Genomic DNA, 25,659 nt, shown 5'->3' with positions numbered 1-25,659 from the left:
TACAAAAAAAAAAAATGAAATATAACCATATCCATAGTTAGACTAAAACTTCTTGATGTTACATTAAGTTCTTCATTTGATGCATTGCTTCTTTTTCATTGGTTTTCTAACTCTCTCAAGTTTTTTTTGTTGTTGTTCTTGTTCCTTATAGGTTCAGTAAATTTTTTTTTTTTTTAAATTGAGAACCATATTTGTCAGTGTAGGGTTCTTTGAAGATAAACTAAGTTCTTGATGTAACATTGCACGTTTTCAGATCCTCGTATTGGGTTTAGATGTTTTCCCAACGAGCTAGAGGATAAAAAGTTCTCATTGGAACTTAAGGGCACTCCTTAAAAGCTGGAACCTTTATTCCTGAGAGAGTGTGTGTGTGTGTGTGTGTGTGTGCACACCTAGCATGAACTGAACCCTGCTCACTCACATCAGAACACACTCGCCACCAGCATGGAAGGCTCCGCATTAGTGCTGGCGCACCGAGCTCCACTAAATGTCAAATCAAGCAGCAATTTCACGCACGTGTGACGTCAACAAGGGCGAAGGAAGGAAAATAAACTTCGCGCACACTTCGGGAGAAACCATTGTCGCCAACGCCGTTTTTTTTCCTCCTTCCGCGTAGAGAGGAGGAGAGCCCGCTGATATAGACATGCTCAGCTGAAGCGTCCTGCAGCCTCTGACGCTGGGCGCAGGCGAACTGCGACGGCCGCGCAAACGAGCACCAGGTAAGACATATATACATTTGAAATGACATCCGAGCGCGTCGCGCCTTTTAACGACCGACTACATACATCTGCAGCCGGCGCGTGCATGCATGTATTTTTTGCCATTAAGGAGCAGTATAACGCGAGCGCGCGCGTGTGCCTGTGTATTTTCCACCTAATGCAAAAGATAAACACACTCAAGCAAAAGACGCATCTGCAAATGGTGCGGAGAGCCGAAAAACGCGCCCAAGCACCTCGCGTTTGCGTTTACCGGTGCGAGTCTAGGCCATTTATGTGTTTATGTTGATATGGGAGGATATGCAAAAATGTGAAATGGGATTATGACAGCGTATTTTCCCCCACTCAGTCTGTGCAATGTGTTTTCTGTACCTGCGGCGCTGCGCTGCGCTACGTATGCGTGCGGCTCTTTTTTTTTTTTTTTTCTCGGGGCGTTTTGACTTTTAAAAGCATTCTTGAGCGGCCTGTTTGATGTATACCGTGGCACACACTGCAGTATGGCTTTGCCAGCATAGCACGTTTGCGCTGCTGATGCTGCTGGTGCTGATGCTGTAGGTCATATTACGCGCTTGTGCGCCGCGTTGATGCTCATCAGGAGCTGCGTGTGTTTGTGGCGCAGTGGAGATGTTCAGCGAAATGAAATAAGTGAGAGGTGGAAATTGCATTTGAGTTGGGCTTCTTGCTCTAATATTAACACCCTCTCTCGTTGGGCAGGGAACGGCTGGCGCGTTTGGGTGTTGCTCTGCTTTGCCCATTCCACCCCACCTCTCTCTGTGCTCTAAGTTCTTAATTAATTATGGCACACTTAACTTAATAACTCAATCTCTATTCGCCTCTTATTAAAAAGTGTATTCTGTGAAAAGTGATGGAGATTTAATAATCACCCGCACATGTGCTGACGGAAGCTACCTGTGTGCCCGAGCGGGGCCTGCTCCTTAGAGACAGTGCATTCGACCAATGCGTGCCCACTGGGAGATTGTGTGTTGCTTAGACGTTGCTCATTTACAGCTTTGATATCTTCACATGTTCAGGTGTTTATGTAATCCTTTCACTGAGATAGAAAGGTAAACATATTAAGCTTGTTGTCCATGAAGTGCTCAAGCTCTAAATAGACCCGCTGGACTTCTTAATTAATGAACGCTATGGTAGAAGTGAGCAGAAATAGAAGTGGAGGTGAGATGATGTTGCATGGAGTTGATTGTTTGACAGGATTAACTTTCATTTAAAAGTCTATTAATGTTTCAACTTTGCTGCAGATGTTTTTTTTAAATTGAATATAAACGGGCGTATGAGCATAGAATTAGAAATGAACGTATATGACATGATTAGAATAATTTGGTAAAAATATTTGGGTTCATAGACGAGGCGAATCTCACAAAACTACAGATTGCGTGCATCTTTTTCATCAAATCCTTTTTTGAATATTCAGTCACCATTCACTTTCATTGCATCGTTTTGCCATATAATGAAAGCGAATGGTGACTGAGATTGTCATCCTGCCCATCTTCTCCCTTTTGCGTCTAATGTAAGAAAGAAAGTCATACAGGATAGACACAGCATACACTCTAAAAAATGCTGGGTTGTTTTAACCCAATTTTGGGTCAAATATGAACAAACCCGAAATGTTGGGTTAAAAATGTTATGTAAAAATTTAACCCAACGGCTGGGTTAGTCCATATTTGACCCGAAGTTGGGTTAAAACAACCCAGCATTTTTTAGAGTGTAAGGATGAATAAATTGTGACGTCATTTTATTTTTTTGACGTGAGCTGTCAACTTAATTTGCTCTTCAAGAGTCTTTCCTGTAGGTGTGTGTGTGTGTGTGTGTGTGTTTATGAAGTTTTCTGTGTTTATCTTACACTGCTGTTGTCATGATGATAGGCATGTAAAATATAGCCCATCTTTATGTTTGAGCATTTATGTAATGCAGATCTGCAGAAAAAAAAAATGCCCATTTTTTTCCCCTTGAACTTTCAAAGTTTTTCAATGATCAATGTTAAATAAAGGATGAATTAATGTTCCTTTGCACAATGCACATATCACTCTAAAAAATGCTGGGTTGTTTTAACCCAATTTTGGGTCAAATATGGACAAACCCGAAATGTTGGGTTAAAAATGTAATGTAAAAATTTAACCCAACGGCTGGGTTAGTCCATATTTGACCCAAAGTTGGGTTAAAACAACCCAGCATTTTTTAGAGTGTACGTGATATCTTTTATAGTGTGAAAATTGAAAGCATCGCAGAAGAGTTGAAAATGACGAGATTAGACAAATGACGCCAGATCAGTGTTTTGTGAAGTCCCCCTCTGGGATACAGTCAATGGTTGTAATTATGAACCTCCGTTCCAGTGGTGATGCTGTGACACTCTCATATTCAATCAACATGAGGCAGCAACACCCCTTTTTCTACCCAGCAACACCGATGTGCTATCATTGACAGCAGCTGTCATGGTCAAATCACACTTTGACTATTGCCGTCTCTCTTCCCCGATCCTTACGACTGAATAGGGAACACTGCTTTGAGGTGTTATACGATCAAGCTGCGATGGTCCCTTCATTCGTATTGGTATTGTTCAGAATGCAGTACTGGAGGGAGGTGGCTAGTTTAACTGTGTCACAGCAGGCAGTATAAGAGCAAGAGCTGTGGAGATCAAACTGCGCTGTTTAGTTTTGCACTCTTTATTTCTTTTTTACTCACAATTGCTGTAGTTTACAGCTGATTCAGACTCAGTGGAACGTGATTGGCTGCTCACAGTGATGATGTCACTCCCATAGCACACCAATCACAGTCCCAGCTGGCTGGGGAAATGCACTCTCAACCTCACTCTAATTTCAACCCCATATTTGACTAATTTATTAAAGCATCAGAGGTTTTAGTGGTGATAATCTGCCCACGACGAGGTTTTCAGACGACCAACAGAAACAAAGTGGACAAAAGTATGTATGTTTTATGCATCGCATGCAGTTTTGTGGTATCATTAAACAGGATAAAGTATACACAGGTTGCTGGTTATATCATTTATCTAACACACTGTAAGTGCAGAACGCATGCACATCGTTTCCACAGAGGTCATGCAGAGGTCAGGTGTGTGTGTGTGTTGACAACGAAAAAAAAAGTGTAGAGACGGTAAGCAGGCTCCTGCCTAGTTAGAGAAGGATCTAGCCAAAGCCTCAAGCGTAGCTGGCAGTATTGCATGGCTCACTGTGAATTCAACCTGACCGAATGCCACTCATCAAATCGGAGTGTTACTCAAGAAAACAAGATAGTGTTTCGGCAGACACACACACACACACATATGCAAACATGCACACAGAGCTCCTACGAGCACGAGTCAAGGTCATTTTCTCTAAGCATAGATCAAGGTCAAGTTAAGGTCACCAAAGGTTACTGCTAGGATACATTCAGCACTGAGGTGAGGTTCAGTAATTTAAAAACACCATGGAAACACAGCGTTGCTCTCTCAACTATGCAGATGTAGTGATTATTTATTGAGAAACTCGTACGATATAAATTCAGCAATCAGTATTTGCTGATTTTTGAGTTGGTAAGTCTCTTGTGTGTGTGATGTGTAATTTTTATTGTCTATTAAAAATGCATATATGACATAATATTATGTTTTTTCCTTATGACAGAACTGTTGCTCCTGGTTAAAAGTCAACTTGATATTAAAATGACTTCTTATTATAATTTTAAATGCATGCTCTTGGTTTTGGTTTACATAATGCAAACAAGTTCCACACTACATTATTTCCTTCAGGATTATTTTATTTAAAAGGGTAGTTCACCAAAAATCATGTACCCTCATGTTATTACATAGTAGACTTTCGTTTATCTTCGGAACTTAAATTAATATCTTTTTATTGAAATCTGAAAGCTTCCCGTCGCTCCATTGACGGCCTATACAACTACCACTTTCGAGGCCCAGAAAGGTAAAGACGTCAAAGTGATGCATGCGACTCCAGTGGCTTAACCTTCATTTTATGAAGCAACGTGAGAAAATATTAATCTCCAACATGCGTTCATGCAACAATGTCCACTCTCGTGTCAACACTTGGTAAATTATGTTTTTTGCACAAACAAACACTTTATAAAATTAAAGGTTAAACCACTGGAGTCACATTGGATGGAGTTTTATGATGAACCTTTCTGGTAGTTCCATTGGCTGTCTGTGGAGGAATAAAGCTCTCAGATTTCAATGCAAATTAGGGCTGTCAAACGATTAATCGCGATTAATCGCATCCAAAATAAAAGTTTGTGTTTACATAATATATGTGGGTGCACTGTGTATAATTATTTTATATATATATAAATACACACACATGCTTGTATATATTATATATTTTCATGTATATACTATATAGAGATTTATATATAATTTATATTATATAAATATAAATAATATTTTTTTCTTGAATATACATGCATGTGTGTGTGTATGTATATACATACAAAATAATTATACACAGTGCATCCACATATATTACGTAAAACAAACTTTTATTTTGGATGCGATTAATCGCGATTAATCGTTGGACAGCCCTATTTTCATTTGTTCAGAAGACACGAGTAATTAATGAGGGAATTTTCATTTTAGGGTGAATTATGCCTTCAGTAGCAAAAATGGCATTAGAGTTAGATGAATTTATTTTTGTGAATCCGTTTTTAATGGATTGATTCGAAACTAATTTGTTTAAAAAAACACACTGAAGTGCCATTTTAAAAATGCTTTATTGAAAAAGTAGTGCTATTTATGACTATTCATATAAAAGTGTACAGAATAGGGCTGTCAAACGATTAATCGCGATTAATCGCATCCAAAATAAAAGTTTGTGTTTACATAATATATGTGGGTGGACTGTGTATAATTATTTTATATATACTGTATATAAATACACACACATGCTTGTATATATTTAAGAAATATTTTCATGTATATAGATTTATATATAATTTATATTATATCTAAATATTTTTTTTCTTAAATATACATGTGTGTGTGTATTTATATATAGACAAAATAATTATACACAGTGCAACCACATATATTATGTAAACACAAACTTTTATTTTGGATGCGATTAATCGTTTCGACTGCCCAATTTTCATTTGTTCAGAAGACGAACGAAAGTCTTACAGGTTTGGAACGACACGAGTAATCGAGTGAATTTTCATTTTAGGGTGAATTATGCCTTCAGTAGCAAAAATGGCATTAGAGTTAGATTTATTTTTGTGAATCCGTTTTTAATGGATTGATTGATTCGAAACTAATTTGTTTAAAAAAACACACTGAAGTGCCATTTTAAAAATGCTTTATTGAAAAAGTAGTGCTATTTATGACTATTCATATAAAAGTGTATAGGGCTGTCAAACGATTAATCACGATTAATCACATCCAAAATAAAAGTTTGTGTTTACATAATATATGTGGGTGGACTGTGTATAATTATTTTATATATATATAAATACACACACATGCTTGTATATATTTAAGAAATATTTTCATGTATATAGATTTATATATAATTTATATTATATCTAAATATTTTTTTTCTTAAATATACATGTGTGTGTGTATTTATATATGGACAAAATAATTATACACTGTGCACCCACATATATTATGTAAACACAAACTTTTATTTTGGATGCGATTAATCGCGATTAATCGTTTTGACAGCCCTAATACAGACTAATTAAATACATGTATTCTTCAGTTGGTTCACAGAAACAGAACCTTGGTGTTTTGACATGGTTCACATTTTGAACCAGATCGTTACTTTATTTTATTTCTTGCATTAACATTTGAAATCTGCTCGGCAACAATGACTCTATGATCAAAGTTCTGGTTCCTCTGATACGTTGAGCGATGCAGCCCTAGATTATGTCAGTGAGATAGGAGCAGAGCATCACAGTGACTTTAAGATGAATATTTAGTGCATTAATCATATAATAATAATAACCTGACGGGGTGTGGCCGCATCAGATCATAAGAGTAAATACTGCATGTAGCTTTAAAGTTTCATGTGCTCAACCAAGAAGACGGTGAGGTCTCTGCAGAGCAGATGGTTATTGTTTTAGAGTGTAATGTTCTCTCTCTATCTCTCTCTGTCTCTCTTATTCTCCAGTGATGGCCTCTGCTGAGCAGCTGTGTCCCCGCCTGCTGCACCAGCACTGCCCATAGGCCACACACACACACACACACACACACACACCTTTGGGCTCCCTTTCCAGCTCTTTTCATACACACACACACACACACACACACACGCACATCATGTACAGTGTGGAGGACCTGCTGATCTCTCATGGATACAAACTGCCCAGGAGCGGCCCTGCCTCCTCCTCTTCCTCTGCGCCTTATGACAATCGAAACAACGAATGTCGCCGTGACAACGTAGAGAACCGGCCTCCTGGTGGTGGTGGAACTCTGAATGGATTTGGGACAACAGAGGGGGGAGCGGAAGCGGGTACGGTGGTGTACAGACCGGCGCCGGTGAAGGCTTATCCAGAGAACAACAACAACATCAATGAGGGCCATGAGAGGATTCAACGGAGACTGGAGGTTCCTGTTGCTTTCCTTGGGGACCTGCAACCTTTGGGTGACTCTCTAGCTACAGACAGTGGGTAAGTGTGCACTGTCATAAGTGTCATGTGGAGAAACTAGTTGTTTCAAATACTGGTGGCATCTGCTTTAGGGGCGCTCTCGCCAAAAACCATAACCTATTAATAATCGTTCTGATTCTTTGAGAACAGGGAAGTCCTGTAACTTAACGAAAATGTCACAGACATCATTGGAATTACCTTTTTCGATTTTTTTCTTACAGCTTCAAAAACATTAAATTGTTATAATTATTAGGGCTGGGTAATAAATATCGATTTCTCGATATTAATCGATTCTCATTTTTACGAACCGATATCGATTGTTAAATCTCAAGAATCGATTAGTCATCCTGTTTCATTTGAATGAATGGATCATTGTATCGCGGCTGCGCGCATCCAAAAAAATCGCAATAATCTTTGTCCTTTGTTACTATTGATATGAAACAAAGTCTCAATTTTCAAATTACGTCAATTTTCTTTAGAAATTCAAAAACATAAATGGTGTTTTGGCGCTGTGGCGTGAGATCGTGAGCATTTTGCTAAATATATACACCATATAATGTGCATTATAATCTTAATGTTCTTCAATATTTAATGCATATTTGAATAAATGGCAAGTTTGTATGACATCCACCATTTAAATGTTTATATTTCATATAATCTTATCTTATAAAAATAAATAAAAGTGTATTTTAAGTGTTTGTATAGCTACAAAACAGTTAATTATTACCTTTATATTAGGCTAATGAAGCCTATAGGCTACAACTAGACTCCCATAGTTTACAGCATTAGTTAAGAGATTTGATTTCCTTGAGAAAAATGGCCATTTATTGTAACTGATATACAAAATAATCGATATTGAATCGAATCGTAATCGAAATCGAAACCCAGCCCTAATAATTATCATTCTTGGTGTGAAAGGCTCTTTAGATTGAGGGTAGGTTTACACAACAACGATGTACTAAAAACGGTAAAGTTTGTGACTCAAATGACAACAATGTCAAAATGTTCCCAGTTCGCACGGATCTGTGAAAACGATTAAAACGCTGTAATGTTCATGCCAGGCCGGTAGCTGGCGATGTCACTTTGTAAAGAAACACGACTGAATGTGTAATAGGCCATTTTAAGATGTAAACAATAACAAACGTGCCGGAATGCTGCTGCGCATGTCTGGTCCCAAGGCATTTCCGGTGGCGCCATTTTTAAATCACATGGTCAAATAGAAAGGTTAAAGCAACCCGATCTCACAACCAAGTCGTACGAATTCGACGAATGATTAAAAAGTGGCTAATTCGTAACAATTCATACGACCTCACTCATACGAATTAATACACTCTAAAAAATGCTGGGTTGTTTTAACCCAACTTTGGGTCAAATATGGACTAACCCAGCCGTTGGGTTAAATTTTTACATTACATTTTTAACCCAACATTTCGGGTTTGTCCATATTTGACCCAAAATTGGGTTAAAACAACCCAGCATTTTTTAGAGTGTACGATTTTGCTAAATCGTACATATTTTACGAATTGGCCAATTCGTATGAATTCGTACGAATGACCTACCCCTTACCCCGCCCCTAAACTTAACCATCACGTGGGTTTAGACAAATCGTACGAATTAGTACGAGTGAGGTCGTACGAATTAGTACGAATTAGCCACTTTTTAATCATGCGTCGAATTTGTACGAATTGGTCGTGAGATAGTGTTGGTTAAAGGGATAGTTCACTTTGACATTAATTTTTGATATGTTTTAGCTTACCTCAAGGGCATCCAAGTTTCCACAGTATTTTCAATTTTGATATTTTTAGGTCAAACCGTTCTTGTCTGTCAGTCATATAATGGAGGTCTATGGTCACCACCTCAAAGAGCATGCACAGAGAAGTCCAAATTAAACATGATTTAATGACTCGTAAATGTAAGTACACATTGATGGCCTAAGACACGAAACGAGCGGTTTGTGTGAGAAAACGAACAGTATTTAAAGTCATGGTTAGGTTTTTGTTATCACTAAATTAGATTTTTTTTAAGTGGAAAAGTTTAGGGATGCACCGTTCACGATTTTTCATGGCAGATTCCGATTTATTTAATAAGCAAATGGGCTGATTCAGATTTTTTTCTTTAAGCAAATTTATTTGTTGTTTATTTGCCCTATTACAGACCAAACAAACAAAAAAAAACAGGCCTAAAAAAATCTGTAGCCATTTTAAATTAGAGGCAACTGCTACATTTTAATCAGGATCCAAACAAAGATTTTAAGCTACATGTGTGAATTATACGATTTTAAGCTTTGTTCATTTTAACAAGCTTGTGTTCAATGTTTAAATGGCCTTCCTCTACGAGTCTACGTAATTATTCTGTGAAACTGCAGTGGTGCAGCGGATCCACCAGAGCAGCTTCTGGGCAAAATTTGGGAAGTTGCTACCTGATTATTTGAAACTGGCTGCAAGTTTTAACATTTTTAAGAGAGCTACAAGTCTTGGTTAATTTAGTACTCTTGTTTAGTTTTAGGGTTTCTTTTGATTCTTTTTAATTTCATTTTAAATTTTTGCCATCTTTAAGTGTTGAAAATTAGCTTTCGCCACAAACAATATGATACTTACATTGGATTCTCATCTGTGTATAATTTATCTGTCCCAAGCATTTAGAAGTGCACGTGAATGAAAGTTTTGATGACTCGCAGTTCCAGACTGATGGGTTCAGTGCAAGATTTGTTTGAGAAAGGATTTGTTGGGTCTGAGTTTGTGAGTCTGTTTTTGAGATTCATTTCAAGAATCTGCTCATTCATTCATGAACAGTCAAGATTGTGGTCACACTGTTTATTTTTGGGTAGAATTGGGAAAATAGTTTAAGCCTAGTTTCAAAATTGTTTTAGCTTTATCACAGTACAGATCTTTTCAAACATATTTTATGTCTGTTATTTTTTGACAGTGTTACTCTCATGCTTTCATTGTTGTTGACAGTCATGCTGCTATTTTTTGATGCAGCAACTATAAAGTTTTAAAAGTTTTAAAAGTAAAGTTTTTTTATTACATTTAGATTTTCTTTAATGATAACGCATATAATAATATTTGTTTCTCTGTCAGTGTTGTTAATCAGCATTAATTGTTGGGAGATTTCAGATAATTTTGTTATTGGCTGTTATTGCAAATATAAAAATATATTCTGGTCTACTCCCTATTTTGTCTGTTCTAAGCCCATTGTCGACATATATGACATAAAGTAACCCATGGTTTTACAGCCATACTAGTTTCCTTGACTAAAGTAAAAAAAAATATATATATATATATATATATATATATATATATATAAAAGTGAGTATTTTTTTATTTTTTTTTTAAAGCAGCTGTTAAAAGTAATTAATTGCAACTTTCTTGAATTCATTGTCTTAAAACATTTTATTTTAGGATTGCTTTTACTTGATTATTCATTTTATTGGTTTATTTTTGTATTTAAAGTGTGTAGTTTTCTCTGTTATGTTTGCCTATAAAGCGCTTTGAGAAAGCAGCTTTTAAAGTCGCTATATCAAATAAATGTATTATTATTATTGTCAAAGTTTTTGAAAATGTAATGAACTGTTTTTGTCTCTGTTGCTAGGTTTTATGATGCTCCCAGCCTGACGTTCTCTGAACATGCAGATGAGCGAGATATTTCATTCTGGAGAAGGAGGGGACAGGATTTCAGTGCTCTATTGGACTATGCTGATCCCAGGGAGCTCAGGGTGTCTGGAGGATTATGGCGAGGTCCGGTGCTAGCTGTTGAGGAGTTGAGAGCTGAGAGACCACTGGCCCGCTGGGAGGAAGGCCCATGGATACGGGAACCAATAGACTCAGGCCCAGAGACTTTACGTGTGACTGCAGAGAGAAAATGCCAGAGCCTGGGCACAGAGGAGTGGCGCCCTGCAGTGGGCTTGGGCCGGCAGCTGTCAGATGGGGAGGCTGAACATTGGTCTCTGGAGCAGCAACACCGCCCGCGACCAGCAGAGGGCAGCGTGTCCGCCACAGTGCGAGCTAAGTCCCAGTCTCTCCCTCGAGTCCTTTCCCCCGAGGATCCTCATTATGGAGACCTGCCTCAAACTGGTGCTGCAAATCAGCCCCCTACACAAAGAAGCAGCAGCTCCGCTCCATATGGTCGATACCACAGTGAATGGCAAGCAGGGGAGAGGTGGTGTGGTCAGACACAGAGTCATACTCCTTCTGCAGTTGTACCAAAGCCACGGTTCAGCCGCCCCGTCAAGCCCCCGTCTTATGAGACTCACCAGCAAAACAGGGGGAGCTGGGAAACGTTGTCCTCTGAACCTGTGTCCAAATCCAGAGACCGCTCAGTGTGCTTCTCTCAGAGTTTAGAACCATTCAGAGACCGGTCTGGTTGTTATTCTCAGAGTGCAGAGCCTCTAAGAGATCGGTCCATTTGCTTTTCACAGAGCGCAGAGCCAATTCGAGACCGCTTGGTCAGCCACTCTCAAAGTGCTGAACCACTAAGAGACAGATTTGTCAGTCATTCTCAGAGTGCGGAACTACTGCGCGATCGTTTTTTCAGCCACTCGCATAGTGCTGACCTGTTAAGGGACCGATCTCTTTGTTACTCTCAGAGCTCAGAACTGCTACGAGACCGGTCCATTTGTTACTCCCAAAGTGCTGAGCTCTTAAGACCAGAAGCATACAGGGCAGATCTGTTTTACCATGAACTGACTGGCATGGAGCCCCCTGGTTACATCCCACCCCCCTCCTACAGGAGATTCCTGCCACCCAGGAGTGGGCAGAATTACAGAGCAGATTCTGCTCTTGTTCGATGGAAACGCGAGCCGGTGAGTGCAGAGATGGGCCAGTGGTTTTCCAGGACTTCAGGATTGTCATGGCCAGAACGGCGTGAAGACAGGAGCATGGCAGTAGTTCCAAGAAGGCCTGTGCATCCAGGGCCTGTCATACCTAGCCGCCCAGGACTCGTGCAGTATGTCCCATTTGACGACCCGCGCATCAGGCATGTCTCAGGGGGGCCCTGTGGAAACTCGCTCACAGACGCGGACAAGATCCGACACGTCAACAAAGAGCTTCCCTGCGCTGCAACTTTAGGACAATCCACACATGATAGTGCCTTTCTCCCTTCACAGGGACCGAGTCTTAGCATGGACACCAACAAACCGGCTCTCACTGAACAGGAGAATACTAACCGCTGGCACAAGGGGATGAACAAGGGCAGTGAAACTGTAGCATCTGACCCGAGCTGTGCCAAGTACCCCATAGCGTTTCAGCCCAGACCCCTGCAACCAATCATCAAAACAGACAGGAGCATAGACCAGCAGATTAGAGCCGACAGAGTCATTGACCAAGTCAAGGTTGAGAGAGTTACAGAGCCGGTCAAAGTGGAGAGAGGTGCTGAACAGACAAGAACAGATCAACTCAAAGTAACAGAGCAAGTGAAACCAGATCGAGTTACAGACCTAATCAAATTGGATAAGCCTACAGATCAAGTAAAGCCAGACAGGTTTACAGACAAACAAATAAAGGTGGAAAGACTAACTGACCAGATACAGGTAGACAGGACTCCAGATCAAGTCAAGGCCGACAGATATACAGACAAACAAACTAAGCCTGAAGTCAAGGCAGAGAAAATCCCTGAAAAGCCCATTAAAGCAGAAAGAATTTCGGACAAGCAAAGTAAAGCTGAAAGACTCTTAGAGAAGCACTTGAAGATCGATAGAATTTTAGAAAAACAACTTAAAGCAGATAAAATATTAGAAAAACAGTGTAAATCTGATAAATTCACCGACAAGTTGATGAAGGCTGACAAGCAGGCAAAAGGAGATAGTAGTACAGACCAGACAAAAGCCGAGAAAACCACTGACAAGTCTGGTAAGGCTGACAAATCCATGGATAAAGGTTCCTCTGAAAGTGTGTCAACTGTAAAGATGGAACCAGTTCAGGAACCTGAAAAAAAGAGCGTGAAAAAGAAACTCAGTGAGACTATATTCTGTCTCGTGTCTGTTCCCCTTTCACAGTCCAGTGCAAAATCTAGAGATCAGAACAACAACGAAGAGAAAGAACCTGACTCCCCTCCAATTCCTCCTCCTCCTCCACCAAGCTCCTCCAGTGAAAACAGCAACACCCTCGGCTCCCTGCCAAACCAAAGCCTCAAAAGCACATCCACCACCTCCACTGACTTGGAACTTCAAGCACTCACACTTGGCAGTGGGTCCAGTAGCATAGCCACAAGGAGAGCTCACCGCAGAAGGAACTCACGCTCTAGGATCATTAAGCCAAATCCACATGACGAGCTTCGAAGGTATTCTGGGGCTTGGCCAGGGGACCAGTACCGTGACCAGGAGACCCAAACAAGCCCTGAGCCCACAAAGAGCAATGCAATTCCAGGTCCCGCAAATCCAGAAGCACAAGATGCTCCTGCTGCCCCAGAGGTAACAGCTACTGCTGAGACTACATCAGTGGCTCCAGGGGCTGCCCCAGGGGCTCTTGGGGCTTTGACGGCTCCACCAGTTCAATCAGTACCATCCGTTCCACCGACCCCAGCAGCTCCACAGACCTCAGGAGGTCCTGACCCCAGCACCCCTTACGGGTATCCCATGAAGGGCCAGAAAAGCCTAAAACCATCCAGCAACAGTGCTTTTTCACGGACAGGTACCTTCACCAAGAGCACAGGTTCTCACAGACCTCCATTACATCCCCCACCACACCCTCCACCCCCACCTCCAACCCAACCTCCATCTCAACCTCCACCCCCCCCACCAACACAGCCTCCTGCTCAGTCCCCCCCATCAGATATGACTGAAGAGGCAAAGTCAGCCTCAGGGCCAAACCCAGAGGCATTTGGCCAGTTCCTGCTGAAGCCAGTGTGCCGGCGACCATGGGATGCCATTGAGGAGCTTGAAACCATCAATAAAGAGGCCCAGGAGCAAGCAAGTAAACGCCCCAGTGTAGACCAGTGCATTGAGGATCTTAATGAGGCCTACAAAGATATCCTGGAGCTCAGCACTGCCAGCAATAACCTTCCCAACCGTTCCTCCATGCAAATCCCTGACCGCATCAAATCGAGGCTATCTTCAGATTCGATTGGAATTCCTGCAACCACTCTTCGGCCAAGCTTGGTGCCCGGAAGCGACCCAGAATACCGGGAGGTGAAAAGTGCCTTTTCCCGACCATCAACTGGGAAGAGTGTAAGCTTCAGCAAACAGCTCAGAGAGGAGATTTGTCCTGCTCCTCCTCCTCCACCAGAACCAGGTTTCAGAGATTACAAAACAGTCATGTCCCAGATAACCCAACGCAAAGCCTGCAGATCAGTGAAGCTAGAAATCACAGCCCCCAAAGAGACCCAAAGAGATGACGATTTGACGGCACAAACATCCTCCACCTCTTCCATGGCAGCCGAGGCCCCATGGGCTGACAGACAGCCCATGCAAGACGCCTCCACACTAACCAGCCCCCCAGACTACGAGCACATCTGTCAAACTCTCCAAATGGCCAGAGAATCTGGGGCCGTTAGCCGAGCTTCTGTCAAATCCAAACCAGGAAGTGCCATGAGCATTGAAACCCCACAGCATGTGCCCATACCTAGTAGGCCTCCCATAGATTCTGAGCAGCCATGTTGTTCTTCAGCATTAGAAGTGAGACAGGAGCCAGTCTCATTATTCAGGGAGGAAAGAAGTTCAGGCTTTAGGAGGGTAACAAGCCACACTAACAGGTTCCTTAACAACAGGAGTGTGCTCTGTAGCCTTGCAACCGGAAAGCCGGTTGGTGACAAAGCAGGTTTAGAGGCTAACCCTGAGGTTCCTGCTGACTGGCAGATGCAGCTTTCATTAGCTGAAAAGCATATTGCTACTCTGATTACAGGAGAGGGTTCAGCAGTAGACCTTGATGAGTCAAACAAGGTTAAAGGTGAAAAAGACATTCCTGGCAGTGAGTCAGTTGAGAATGAAGCGAACAACATATTAGCCACGGAAATAAAAGACGATCCTATCAATACTGTGCAGAAACATGTAGAAATAAAAGAGACCAAAATAGAGCAAACAAAGACACCTGAAACCCAACAACCTGAAGTGACAGAAAAAGTGACAGAAGAGAACACTTCTAGGGAAAAGACAGAAACAGAGCAAAAGAAATGCGAGCTGAAAGACTCTGCTACTGAAGGAACCGAGCAAAAGAGTGATGCTGCCTCAGAGGCAAAGAAAGAACCAAATGTGATCCTGAGGTCAAATAAGGCTGCAATGTGGACTCATTCAGGTTTGGATTCAGAGCTACGTCCTGAATTTCCACCAGATCACCTTCCCCTTTCTGTGATACCTTATACTAATCGTAGATTGTCTCTAGGGTTAGATTGGGAGAGAGCTGGGTGGGAAGGGGAAAGTTTGGGCCAAGGTGGATTCTGGTCCAGAGAGAGACGGTCTCTTGATGCTGAAAGATGGGGTGGTGGTGAGGAGGGGTGGGGTTTAGACAATGACAGACAGGAAGGAGTTGGTGAAAAACGAGGTCTGGGGGGTTGGCGTGGGTGTGGGATTGATGGGCAAGGCACAGATGATTCAGACTGGGAGTTAGATAAAAATACCCAAGACACCGTCGACAAAGAGGTAGATTCAGACACGAAACAAAAAACACTCAAGAATGAACAGGGTCTCGGTGACGATCAGAGCAGTCTTGCCTCTAGTGCTGATAAAGTGGAGCATAAACAAGTTGCTGCTGGCGAAGGCATTGATGAGGGCCGGAGTCAAGGTCCAGATGAAGGTCAGGTTTCAAGTGTAGATAGACGGAGCCGTGGACTTTCCCAAAGAATAGAGGCTCTTTTTATAGCCCCGCCTGGGCATGGCTCAGAGGAGAGACTTGCCCGCATGAGAGAGGTGGACACTGTCTCACGAATGAGACGCCTAAGCCTCCGTAGCTCAGACTCTTGGGATGGACTGCAGGGGGTAGGAAGGTGGGGAGACTGTGGAAGGGAGGAAGAATGCCCCCTTCCTGGCCCACAGGATTCTTCAAACGTCACACATTTAGTGGATAAAGAAGGCAGCACCCTCCCTGCAGTCACCAGTGAACCTAAAGACACAAAAGACGATCAGGCGAAAGGTGAGCAATTTTTACTGCAGCATTTGTGTTTACCAGACTGTGAATAACACTTGATAGTAGAATTTGATGGTGACATTTTCACAGTCAAGTGTTGTCCTACACTTGACCTTAGCTTCAAAATGAAATGTACTTTTTAATATGCAATTAATGCTAAGATTGACTAATATTACTAAGAATTTAAACTAATAATATGATATCGAATATTTCGATAATATCGAAAAATTAGTTGAAAGTACCATTATGAGGGTTTGCTGACCTTTGTAATTGTAAAAAAAAAAGAAGTCCTGGTTGATTATGCAGAATGGCCACTAGAGGGAAGTCTCCTCTTAAAGTTCACTTGCATACAAAACTTGACTCAGAATTCAAGCCTATCAGCCATCGATCATTTATTATTATTATTAGACAAGACAAATTTGCAATGAATTGAATCATAAAACTATATTGCATTAAAGCTTGTTTTAATTGGAGGACACATTTTACACACAATAATGCTATTTTCACACTTTCTGATATTTGCATTATGTATTTCTGCTCTGTTGGCATTTTCAGAGTCACAGGAGCCCAGCCAGGTGGAGAGGTCGTAGCCTAGAGGTCAGAGGTCATCCAACTAAGGGCCAGCCTCCAGCACTGTGACCTGGCTGTCTGCTAAATGCCTTCATCCTCATATGCTATTGAAACATACTCAGACATTGACACACACACACACACACACAACATTAGACACAGAGCGATGCGTCTCTCTCTAATACATGTCTGTGCATAAACATACACACACAAACTGACACAGAAACACTCAAAGTCATCGTCATGCATACAGACACTCACGTGCATTCAAAACACATTTAAACACCTCACCACACTGAGACATCTGAAATGGCCTTCTACTCCGACAAGAGCATTGTGTATCAACTCCACTCCACGCCCACTCAGTTCCAGCTTTGCTGGCTTTCTAAGTGTTGCTGTTCCACTGCCAGAAGGAGGTTCCCAACTATGCCCCACCCCTTTCATATGTTACGGTTCTCATCATGGCCCATTTTCACCATCCTCATCATTCTTCTTTCCAAGCAATTTTCTTAAAAGATTGGTTTATTGGACATTGTCTGGTGTGTTACTCAGCAACAATGAAAAATGAAAATGTTGTTGTGTGACCAAAAAACACACACACAAAAAAACAACTTTTGTAAAGAAGAAAGTATTGACTGTTCAAAAATTACAGAACAATCAGTGAATTTTAAAACCAGCTACAATCTCGTATACCCCTTGTAAACAACTTCGCAACTTTGTCTTTCTTAACCATTTCCTTCCTCACATCCTAGCCAACTCCATCAATGTTTTTTTTTTTTCTTTACACTAACCCTTAACAATACTAACCTTGTGTACATCTCATTAATTTCTTCATCGTCTAGACAGTGTTATCACTGCGCACCAATGTTTGCTAATAACTTGCAAAATAGCTATTTGTTTAAGTCTTCATCACACTTACTAAATCATCCCTTCCTCCAGTATTAACAAGTTCTTGTCTCTGTATTCAAGGTCTTTGCTACTCTTCTTAATTACTAAGACCACAATTGATTTTCATTGTCTTTTACACTTTAACCACTCTTTATTTATTGAGTTAACATCCCCCAACTCTCACTGGTATCATCCCAAGCTAGCATATGTGTGTATCCCAACACTCTTATTGAACCGCGCTGCTTTATTTCCTGACTTTAAGCAAGCCATTTCATAAGATCATGTCCTAACCAGGTGTGTTTACAATGTAATTGTATTTTTTTGGTAACACTTTAATTTAAGGTGACATATTTACATGTCACTACATGTACTTACTAAAGTAAAAGTACAGTAAATTATGCATAATTACAAGTAACTAACCCTAAATATATATATATATATATATATATATATATATATATATATAAGTATCAAGTCCTACTTGACCCGCGCCACTCGGGATTTGAATCGGGTCTGCGATGAATGAGGCGGGTGCGCAGTCGCCTAGCAATGCCTCTTGAGGCCAGGGAAGTGATGTTTACACACACAGCTCTTATTGGCCCATTACACTCATCCCCCTAAACTTCACTCCCATCAGGAACACGGCACCAAATGTAATCGGTGCAACACTATCTCACGACCAATTCGTACGAATTCGACGCATGATTAAAAAGTGTCTAATTCGTACTAATTCGTACGACCTCACTCGTACTAATTTGTACGATTTGTCTAAACCCACGTGATGGTTAGGTTTAGGGGCGGGGTCAGGGGTAGGTCATTCGTACGAATTCATACGAATTGGCCAATTCGTAAAATATGTACGATTTAGCAAAATCGTATTAATTCGTACGAGTGAGGTCGTATGAATTGTTACGAATTAGCCACTTTTTAATCATTCGTCGAATTCGTACGACTTGGTCGTGAGATCGGGTTGAATCGGTCCTACCCGCTCAGAACGGGATTCGGGTCTCCGCTAGTGCCACTCGCTAGTGTGCCTCTTGAGGCCAAGGGAGTGAGGTTATATAATGGTCCTGAAAAAATGGGCCTCATTTTCTTTATGCAAAAAGTTTTTATTTTATTTTTAGGTGAAATATGAATATTTTTTATTTCTTGTTTATTACATCCCACCTGGTTGGAACACGGTTTAATAACTCCTCCCATGTTCAAGCAGCACCGCACATCATGTTCCACGACCCATTTAAAACCTCACAAATTCATCAGTCCATCATGAAACCAGTCCATGGGGGGCAGCCTCTTCCCGTCCTCCCCAGTGAGTCTTCGTCCCGCCAGCCTTTCCTCTGTTGACATCCTGGACCTCTCTTGTTGTTTGTTGGAACATGTGGTCCGTTTGTGGAGTGCTTTCAAGGGGTGTGGTCACCCCTCTGTCCAATGTGGTTCTGTTTGAGCAGACATGAATGTTTTGTAAACGCTTTTTAAATTTTGGTATAAATTGTTTTGTTTTTTTTACTTTACCAAAACCAGTATGGCAGTTTTACGAGGACTGTTCTATTTATCCGTTCATATTTTTTTTTTATTGTTCATGTTTATGTGTCACCTGAGCTGTTCTGCTCCAAATCAGGAGTTCCACACAAGGTGGTAAGACGCTCAATGGCTCTGAACTGTTTTCATTTTCTGACGAATCGATCAAAGAAACCGTATCGCTCTTGGTTCGAACCCATAGTGCCCTATTACCAGAACTTTTCAGCACACTGTAACGTATGTCCCTGAGTGTGGAGAGCTTTGTACAGTAACAATTCAAATAATGTATTGCAGGTCAAACAGAGACCTGGGTTGGATGAGCGTTTCAGTATTTGATGTATCAACTTTAAAAGCACCTTGTTAACGTATTTTTATCGCGATTGGATTCAAAGAGAATTTTTAGCTATTGAGTGGCCTTTTTGAAACACACACCAGTAACGATAAGCCTAAGGAGTTACTTTGAAACACCACCAAACTGTTTGATATCCCAAGTGTCGAAATGTGCATCATGTTTTGAATGTTTGTCTGATATATCAAATACCTTGAATGATGTTGTGTGACCCAGGTTTCACGCAGGTGCGACTTTAAATTAGGGAACTGTATTCAGGCGATGTAGACTTTAAAAAAAAAAAAAAAAAAACAGGGTCAAAAAGCAAACACAAAGATACGTTAGCAACTGTAACGTTGCGTGTCTATATGCCCTAAACCCCCAGGTAACTTCGGGAAGCAATAAATGCTCACGAGTGTTTCGATGAACAAGCTAAATGTGTACAGATAATTTTACTGGTTAAACGTAGATGGTTGCAAAGTAGAGGACAGCTCTATAGACATGTAATGATTTGGATTAGTTTAGGTGAAAGATACTCTATGGTAATGTGTGATATGTATGGAACAATATAGGAAAAATGAAACTTCTAAGATACCATATGCTATGGAATGGAGAGATGTGATACTTTCTGACATCATAATGCATGGAAGCTTGAGCAATATTGTCCAACACAAAAGCTCATTGGCTGTAGAAATTCTGGGAAGCGGGATGTACTTGTGTTTAAGTGTCATCTATCCAAATGTCACTCACAGAAAAGCGTTTAAAGTTGTGCGAAAGAGTGTGCGAGCGTGCATGTGTGTGTGTGTGTGTGTGTGTTTGCTTGCTTTTCCCTGTCATAGTGCCATCCATGTGATTTAAAAAACAAAATGCATTTCACTGAATACTTATTTTTGTTATCATTGAAATTGTTAACCAGTCTGCATAATGTATAAAATAAAAGTATATTTTAAATATTTTAAAAGATATTTTGTATTTAACCATAATTATTAATTTCTTCGCTCTTGGATCAAGTTGGCAGTATTATGTTGCTGTATAGATTGAGAAGAAAATTATATAATTTTCTAGTGCTTAAAGAAAAAAAAATCAATGGGCAAATTTAAGAGAGAGATTGAGACCTGCAGCATGTCCCATTTTGGCTTCTCGAATTTTAGGGGCTCTCGTTGTGAACATTGGACGTGAATTACGGGATTTTGCTTTTTGAGTTTGTAGTAAAGGCTGCAGTAACGTGGGACAGGCCCACGGCTGATTTTTGATGCTTTGTATAGTTGTAATGTTCATTCAGTTTATATAAACATCAATAAATTTAGTGCATCCATTCACAGCTGCCTAGAAACTTGTTACAGCAAATGAGGAAATTGCAACATTAAAAGTGACTTTGTTTGATCTTGATTCCGTTCAAAGCTAAATGTGGCCTTATTTTATTTGAGCATTTGTACGTCTTCCATTCAGAATCATGTACTGTTATCATCATGAGCTCGTACCAACGTTTTTCTATAAAGAAATGATAAACTAATCAATAAGTCTTTAGATCACAGCCAAATATTTCTTTCTTTCTTTTTTTGCAAGTACGATAAGCTAACGTTTGGATCGAAAGTAAGATGTGTAGCACACTGACTGACAGGATCTGTTCCCTACTTCAATGAAAAAGGCCATAACTGTTATATGATTTCAAACTGTTTTCATGAACTATGTAGCATTTTTGCCATTGTAGCATTCAGAGTGAGTTCAATGTGAAAAAGCCACTGAATCGTACTGTTTTATTTTCATTTTCATTTGTAACGGGAGTCGTAATGATAACACTGTCTGTTTTGAAAACACAAGCTGTTGCATTTTCATGCCAAGAGTGTCATTGGTTACATTTTTTTTTTAAATCATTGGACATTTCTGGATATCATGGTTTGCATACATCATTGTTTGGTTCCATGTTTGTAAATGTTTTAGGCATTTGAAATGTAAATATGTGACATAAGGATAAAAAAAAAATCAAATTTAATAAACATTTTCTACAATTTAATTGCTGTGATTATATATCTGCATAACTATGTTTGGAGTTAACCCTCTTTATTAAAGTTCACATTTTGAAGTTCATAATGTCAAACAAGGCCAAAAGCATGTATTGAATTTGAATTTTTAACTGTTTTAAATAATGTAATTTAATTTCTAATAATGCTATTCTTAAGTATACCACATTTTTGTTTGTTATTTGGGATACTTTCAATATGACTTATTTAAATATGACATTTTGCATTAAAAATATACTGAATATGTTTTTTTTTTCTCTACCCTTTAATGTGCACATTTTAAGAAGAGGAATGGTGTGCTGATATGTTTAAAAACCCTTTGACAAAGTAGATGACCAATTAGTGTTGAGTGAGAAACATAAAAAAAAAGCAATGCAAATAGAATAGATCTTCATAAAGAGAAGCTGGGTTATAAATCATATGACAATACAGTATTGAATATAATTAAAAGTTTGAGGTTAAACTATGTCAATGGTTTTAAAAGTGCAATAAATATAGCCTATATTGTGTTTTTGTCCATACTGAAAAGAGACAAAAATTAGATGGACATCCTCCAAGTCTAGACTGTGCAAGCTGAGAGGATTTTGTTTCATTCGTAAAGTGCTCTATTGGCCCGATACATTCATGAAATGTTGAGCCAACGTTGTGATCCATTGATAATACATTTTGCCAACATTTGGGTCCAACTGGCAGCTCAATGTGGGAGTCTGGCTAGAGAAAAGTGCTAAAATCACCAACAGATACAATACAGACACATAAACTCTTGCTCTCTGTCACTAAATACACTCTAGTTGTGATTACATTAATAAAAACACTTAGTCATTATGTCATGTCAGTTTACACATCATTAGGCACAATTTGACTGGTATTTAAACACCATGATAATGGCAAGGGACATTATGGAAGCGTATTGCATCCACTTGAGGAAACAAAATCTACTCTGCTTTTTTATTGACAAGTTAATATCTCAGAATTACAAGATAATTTCTCATAGAAAAAAGTTTTTGCTCTGTTTTTTTGAATTAATGATTTGATTATCTCAGAATTATGAGATGTATTTTTCTTGATTTTTTTTCACTCTGTTTTTGTGAATTAATGAGTTATAGGCCTACTCCTATTTTTGAGAAGACATTAATTCAGAAAAACAGGGTAAAAACCATTTTCCATGAAAAAGTCTAACTACAGAGTGGATTTTTTTCCCTATATTAGGACCTTAGAGAAAGTAATGGAATTTATTTGCATGAATGAACGAAAAAATAAACGTTTTCTAAAAAAAGATTACACTTTTTACATCACCTAATTTCTCACGGTTGGTTTATGGCGCTGATTATGATGATATCCCATAATACATATGTATTTAAAATGTATATTAGGCTATTTATTAGATTTCCAGGCTAATTTAAACCCAAAACAACAAAAATAAAAAAGGTAACAAAAATAGGCTAGCCTACCAAACTTGGCAAACAGAACCTGCAGTTTATAAAATGGCGCCTATAAAATAACATAGGCCTAGGCAACGTTATAATGACAACTTGATTCAACATAGACAGCTGCTACCTATGAAAAAGACGCAATTGGTCCTTTGACTAGCACTAGACAACTAGGCCTACTAGCCGCTCCGGCTTCTACCAATTGCAATGATGTTGTTCTGTCATTGGTTGATTTCACAGGAAATCTCGAGCTCGTGTTTATCGGCATTAATGCCACCAAACGCTTTGATCCCGCGGGACAGAAGTACGTTAGTTTAGACGATGTGAACGAAACAAACGGAAACAATCCCCCAAAACACACGATGAAGTGTAAAGCTTAGCAGAGGTAAGAATTTTAAAGGTAAGAATACGCATTTAATATCGCTTTTGCAACGTTATTTGGAACTTGAGTCTAAATTGAAAGTTTGTGATATTTAAGAGTTGTTTTTTATTGTTGAAAAAACGTTAAACGGTACCGTAGCCTATTATGTTTGTGTGAGGCATAAACTCTAGGACATACTGTAGGCGATTTGTAGTGTTAATTGATATTAGCTTCAGACAAAAAACATGTTTCAATGTTGAATTAGTTTGTGGACTTCTCTGGACTTGGTGACTGTGTTTCAGTTTCTGAATTTGCAAATGATAACTTCCAGCCAGAGCTGACTCCAGCACTTCAGACGAGGAAATTACTGATGCTGATATGAGTTTTCATATATCTATAGGCCTAACTCAATTTAATAATAGACAAAGGTGTTGAAGTTAAATTTGCACAAACATATTTTAGAAATGATGATGCAATTGAACAAAAGCCATTTTTACAATAGTACATAAATCTTTGCTTGTATAAAGTTCATTAAGGTTATAGATTATCAGTAGCTAATGATATAAGTAGCCTATGTGATGTTGTTTAAATTCAAACAAAAACGTCCTTATACTTCTGCTTATAAATGCCTTATTTTATAATCTTATAAGCGCATTAGAAAAACAGCCATATTGCTTGTGGACATACAGTACGTGTTTTTTGGTGCACATGACCAGGCCGAACAAATACAACTTAATGCTGCACATGCATTTTGGTGCTTTCTGTTCAAGCAGCTGAAGTTAAACCGCTTGAATGAGTGTGTGGTCTGTCTCTAGTGTGTTTACCTTAGCATTGAGGTTCATAGAGGCAATAATCAGCTTCCCTCTTCCTGGTCCCATGCTGCATGTGTGGACATGGATAAAGCTCATGAAGACTAACACCTTCCCCCTGTGATTGAAGCCGGCCATTGACAAGTGGATAAGTGTCTCACACTCCGTGACCCCGGTGCTCTTGGTACTGGGCTGCATTGCTTAAAACAAGCATTGATCATAGAGACCGTTGATGGCAACCGTTTTACGTCGATTAGGCTTAATATGCTTTTGTGAAATGCAGCCCTGCTACAGTTTGATGTATTACCGTTTTAAACACAAGGAGCAGCTTCACTGCCAATTATCACCAAAGCCAACCATTTTGGGTTGCAAATCAAAATTTAGCTTTTGCATACGAATGTGAACAAGTGTATGCACAAGTGTATTTGTCATGTGATTAATTTAAACCATAACTGGAAAAATAGGGTTATTTCATGAGGAAAACTTGCTGATTGCACAATTAATTATATATATATATATATATATATATATGTGAATTTTTTTTTTTACCTTTTAAAGTCTTCACCTCAAGAAATGAATTAAGTAATTATCATTGCATTAATTATTGTCATAGCATGATTTGTCCAGCAGATGACTCTCTTCCTTAGTGTACAGTGTGTTTGGGAGGGACTTGTTCCATCATTTAATTTTTTTCATAGATCTTTCTAGATTCAGTCACTTGTTACCCCATCTGTCTGTTGCCATGCAACTTTTTCCTGAATGAGTGAATTTTAATAAAACACAAATTTCTCAAATTTCTTCAAAGACAGTTTGTATATATGCTCACTAATTATATTCTCAGTAATTATTGTCTTTACTCTTTAAACTGCTATAATACTTTTATTTAAATCCTCATTGGTCTTAAAAAATGACCCATTCACCCATATGTCAGAATAAGGTGCAATTAGGTTATAAAGTAAAAGGATGCTTGTGTTTTCTTTTGGGATAGACATACTTCTGAGTTTATAATTATGAGCTCTTTGGAAAAATTTACCTTGGCATGAGTATTAAAGCAACAGTAAGTAAGATATTTTTTTTACCTTAAAATAATGTTTCCAAAATCGTTTCAGTGGTTCATCAAGTCGTAACAGGGTGAACGGCACTTCTGGGTTCGCTTTGCGGTCCTATATCTGCTATATCCACGATTTATGTAAGATTTCCAGATCAAGTCGTGTTTCTGTAGTTCTAATGAGACATAAGAAAACTACAAAATTGTCTTGCTTTACGCCTAGTGTTACAATAGTCATTATTTTGTTTTGTAGCAAATACTTCCATTAAATCATGAAACATAATCTACCTTTGTACATCGTTCATTCCAAAGCCGGT

The 25,659-nt window shown here is 39.4% G+C and overlaps 1 protein-coding gene across 1 annotated transcript; it reads left to right on the top strand.

The window, feature by feature from the left end:
- The first annotated feature begins 413 nt into the window (after nt 1–413).
- Nucleotides 414–21,687, top strand: jcadb (junctional cadherin 5 associated b). Its single transcript, XM_039676786.2, has 4 exons — nt 414–716; nt 6,839–7,337; nt 10,908–16,375; nt 16,925–21,687. Exons 2-4 carry the CDS (start codon nt 6,988–6,990, stop codon nt 16,957–16,959), a joined length of 5,853 nt encoding a protein of 1,950 aa, XP_039532720.2. The 5' UTR covers nt 414–716; nt 6,839–6,987; the 3' UTR covers nt 16,960–21,687.
- Nucleotides 21,688–25,659: the final 3,972 nt, after the last annotated feature.

Source organism: Pimephales promelas, chromosome 5 (genome assembly GCF_988280905.1).
Source record: "Pimephales promelas chromosome 5, fPimPro1.hap1.1, whole genome shotgun sequence".
Lineage (NCBI taxonomy): Eukaryota > Metazoa > Chordata > Actinopteri > Cypriniformes > Leuciscidae > Pimephales > Pimephales promelas.
The sequence above is the reverse complement of the archived record's forward strand: the minus strand, read 5'-3'. Positions and strand labels throughout refer to the sequence as shown.